The sequence below is a fragment of the Notothenia rossii genome (assembly GCF_949606895.1).
Source record: "Notothenia rossii genome assembly, chromosome: 8".
NCBI lineage: Eukaryota > Metazoa > Chordata > Actinopteri > Perciformes > Nototheniidae > Notothenia > Notothenia rossii.
In genome coordinates this window covers 45,401,319-45,405,338 of record NC_136906.1, presented here as the reverse complement: position 1 = coordinate 45,405,338, position 4,020 = coordinate 45,401,319, and the positions used below count along the sequence as shown (strand labels likewise).

Below are 4,020 nucleotides of genomic sequence, written 5' to 3'. Positions count from 1 at the left end.
CCAAGCTTTTGTTACAGATGCTCCACTAGAAAGTGGAGATGGCAGCCGGCTATCACACAGGAGGAGGGGGGCGGGGAGCAGAGTTGGTAGCCCCGGAGAGAGGGGGCTGTGTCTAATCGCTTCTTTGAACAGTTGTAACAGTGTATATCAGAGAAAACGTACAATTCGGAACCCCGTTTAGGTTTTATACATGTTTAGGAAATATATCTGAAGTGTGTCTGCACTAACGGGCATCTGCTGTCATAATGAGCAGCTGCTTTGCTTGGTGCGCGCTGCTGGAGCGCGCAGGCACTGACCCCTGGCGATCCATCCGGGCACTGCGCTCTGCTCAGGGTGAGAGAGAAGTCCAGGGCCAAAACATGTTGCATTCTTTAGTCAAGAACGTTACTGTGAAGCAGCCCAGATGGTTTCCCTAACGGTCAAGTGCCAACTCTCCAAAAGCTCCACGGTAGAAGGGGGGCCGAAAGTGAGTCTGTCCCTGATCTGATCTGGGGTCTGCTGCCCCTGCTGTCCGGCTTCAGTCTGGAAACCATGCTAGCTCCTAACATGGCACTAACAGACCCTGTTTCTGTCTTTAGGAAAACGGCCATGTGAAAGTGAACGGAGACGCCTCTCCAACAGCGGCTGAGAACGGCAAAGAGGAGGTGGTCCAGGCCAACGGCAGTGCGGTGGCCGAGGAGAGCCCCCAGGAGGACCAGGCCGAGGCCCCCGCGGAGAAGGAGGCTGCAGAGGGGGAGACCGTAGAGGCAGCGTCTCCTGCCCCTGCTGAGGGAGAGGCGGCAGCAAAGACAGAGGAGGGCGCCCCACCTTCCACCAGCAACGAAACCCCCAAGAAGAAGAAGAAGCTGTTCTCCTTCAAAAAGTCCTTCAAGCTCAGCGGCTTCTCTTTTAAGAAGACCAAAAACGAGACAGGAGAGGAAGCAGAGGCCGAGGAGGCAGCAGCATCCACAGAGGAGGCCACAGAGGAGGCAGCGGCACCCAGTGAGGAGGCCAAGCCTGCTGAGAGGGGGGCTACACCTGCTGAGGGGGGGGGAACACCTGCTGCAGAGCCCGCCAAGGAGGAGGCAGCCGCGGGGCCAGACGCAGCCGCAGAGAAGCCCGCTGTGGAGGCCACGGCCCCTGAGGAGAAACCAGCCGAGGAGGCACCCACAACAGAGGAGGCTGCCCCCCCCTCACAGGAAGCAGCGTCAGCGGAGGCTCCGGCTGCCGTGGCAGAACCAACTGAATAAGTTCCAGAAGAGGGAGAAATTGGAAAAAAGGAGGAAAGAAGATAATCAAAGAACATCTCCATGTTTGTATTTTGGAGTGACGCCAGGTCCTGGCTTTAAAGAACATTTATACAACCAGGGATTCTCTAAGGCTTTTCTTTATTTTTATTTTTTGGTTTACATTCCCCCTTCCCCAAACCCCTTCTGGCCCCTTGTTACTTCCACTCCAGCGGGCCAGAGGTGGGTGGCTTCAGTTTGTAAAGCCATTAGGACAACCACACTGCCATATATCTTTTCATCAGTATTACATTTTTTTCTTTTTGAATTGTTATACAAAATGTTAACTAAATGGTATGGACATGCCCATGGTATGGAAATGAAGGGGGGGGGGGGGGGGGGCTATAAGTGCCACAGATTATTTTGAAAAAATAATAGTCTAAAAACTGAGACCAACATGGACATACACCATCCGGTTTACAACACTAAGTCATTTTTACAACAGGAAGTTCCAGAGTTAGGTTTTTAGGAAGAAATATAAACTCATAGCATTAGCTGTCAGTGATTTAGTAGAAATACAAGTTGTATAGGCTTTATTGTTTATTGTTGGTTTTATGACCTTAATACAAATGTAAGTATGTATAGGCGGGGTGTTTTTAACTGTGGTTATTGTACAAAATTAAATCTTGCTCAAGAAGAAGCACATGAAGTTTGCAGCTCTTTTTCAACCCGCTCAATTTTGTAAGATAACACAAAAGTCCACCTGGAAGACCTTCTTAAGCAATTGTGAACTCAAACCCAAGCTGAGATAAGTGGATGGGTGACTGTTTATATACTGTGCTATGTTTTTGATTACAGCAAGAAATGGTTTTTCAGTGGTCTTTGACAAAATGTAAGGAATCTATTAGATGCAAATGTTTGTGGAGCATCTTGTCTCTCTATCTCTCTTTGTTTCCTTTTGTAAATACTGGAGAAGCTTTGACCAGTTTGACCTAGAGACGGAATGTAACTTTGCTTACAAAAAAATGCTATTACAGTTTTTCTCAATCGCTAAACCCACTATTTAGAATCAAAATTCCTTTCATCAAACCAACAGCACAGCCATCGAAACAGAAAACCATTTCTCTACAACAGTATACCATTTATCATTGATATCACACAAAATGCAGATGCTAAGCAGTGTTTTGCAAAACAGATCACACAATTCTCTAACTGAAGTTACAATTCTCTACACAAAGATCAAAAATCTTTTGTGTAACTCATGTCTACAAAACAAAAATAATCTTCTCACAGTGGATAACACTTCCTCATAAACTTAGACCATAGCTACACTAATTGACACTTGATGTGCAAAATATTAACACTTGTTATCAGTCAATCACCCCATTGAAAAAGGTAACTCCATGGAATGTACTGTATACCTTACAGTAATGATGTTACATTGAAAACATTTACATGATAGAATTTGCATGACTGTACTTAAAATATTTGTTTAAATGGTGCCGGTAAAGCTATAATAGTGTTGATATGACTTGCATAGCTCTTTGAGATGTTCATAATGGGACGATTAGCTATAGCTGATACAACATTTTTACAGTCAGTAATTGTGGTCTTTTCCTTTTTGCACATTGAGAAATGTTTTTTTTTGTATTGGGGTGAATTGAGTACTTCACTTCCATGTAAATGAATTGCTCACAGCTGACATCAATGAATTTCCTATAGTAATTGTAATTAGTGAGAATCCTATAAAAGACCTCCCTCACTTCAGTAAGATGTTTGTCAAGGGTGGTGTCGACACGCAAGGAGATATTTCCCACGCTGCCTTGCAAGGGAAGACCTACGCTGTGACGTAAATGAGGCTATGTGGCCAGACAGACGGCAAAGAGCAGATCAGTAAAGCTATATAGATCTCATTCTCTGCTTTACTGCTGATTTACATCATTTTTTTCCCAGTGTATTGCTATTCATCTTTTGTTTCTGTTACGGTGCTCTACTGAAAATGAGACATAAAAACAATGACATAGTTACAGTAACACACAGTTTTTCCTATATGTAAGTTTGTTTCTCCCAACTTGTCAGTTTTCCGTTCAGTTTCCAATATCGATAGCTTGAGGTTTGTGTATTGATGATTGTAGTCAGTATTTAGTGTGCCACTTAGTAATGACTGTTCAAATAGTCTTCTCATGAGCTGACAAATGTTTGTTTTTGGAGAAGGTATCTGGTTTTGGAAGGGGTATTTTTAGTTTTGAGTGCCTTAGAGCACTTTGCAAGGAATGTATATTGTTATGGTAGAATGGGTTATTATGGTGACCGGAGTTTCAGTTATGAAAACACATTTATCTCATTAGAGGACAATTTGTTCTGTTTCGATCGACTTATTCTTTTTTGTGACCAGTATTTTCAGTTTTGGTCATGTAAGTGCATTTTGCAAAAGATATTCAGAGTTATGGCAAGTGTGTTTCTGTTTAGATGGCTATGTTCTTGTTTTGAAGAAATGAATTTAGATTCTAAAAAGTGGGTTTAGCGATTGAGAAAAACTGTAAGGTGTTCTAATTTTCTGTGAGCACACTAAAAGCTAAAATAAATGTGAATAAAATGTTAGTGCATCTATTGTTATTTGGGTATTACACACTGTAGATAAACTCCACTTATTGGATTACAGTTTTTCTCAATCGCTAAACCCACTTTTTAGAATCTAAATTCATTTCTTCAAAACAAGAGCATAGCCATCTAAACAGAAACACACTTGCCATAACTCTGAATATCTTTTGCAAAATGCACTTACATGACCAAAACTGAAAATACTGGTCACAAA

The 4,020-nt window shown here is 42.6% G+C and overlaps 1 protein-coding gene across 1 annotated transcript; it reads left to right on the top strand.

Annotated features, from left to right (window-relative positions):
* Positions 1–403: 403 nt before the first annotated feature.
* Positions 404–1,469, top strand: LOC307016205 (myristoylated alanine-rich C-kinase substrate-like; the record flags this gene model as incomplete). Its single annotated transcript, XM_079645248.1, has 2 exons — positions 404–466; positions 579–1,469. 2 exons carry the CDS (start codon positions 404–406, stop codon positions 1,227–1,229), a joined length of 714 nt encoding a protein of 237 aa, XP_079501374.1. The 3' UTR covers positions 1,230–1,469.
* Between the last annotated feature and the right edge of the window lie 2,551 nt (positions 1,470–4,020).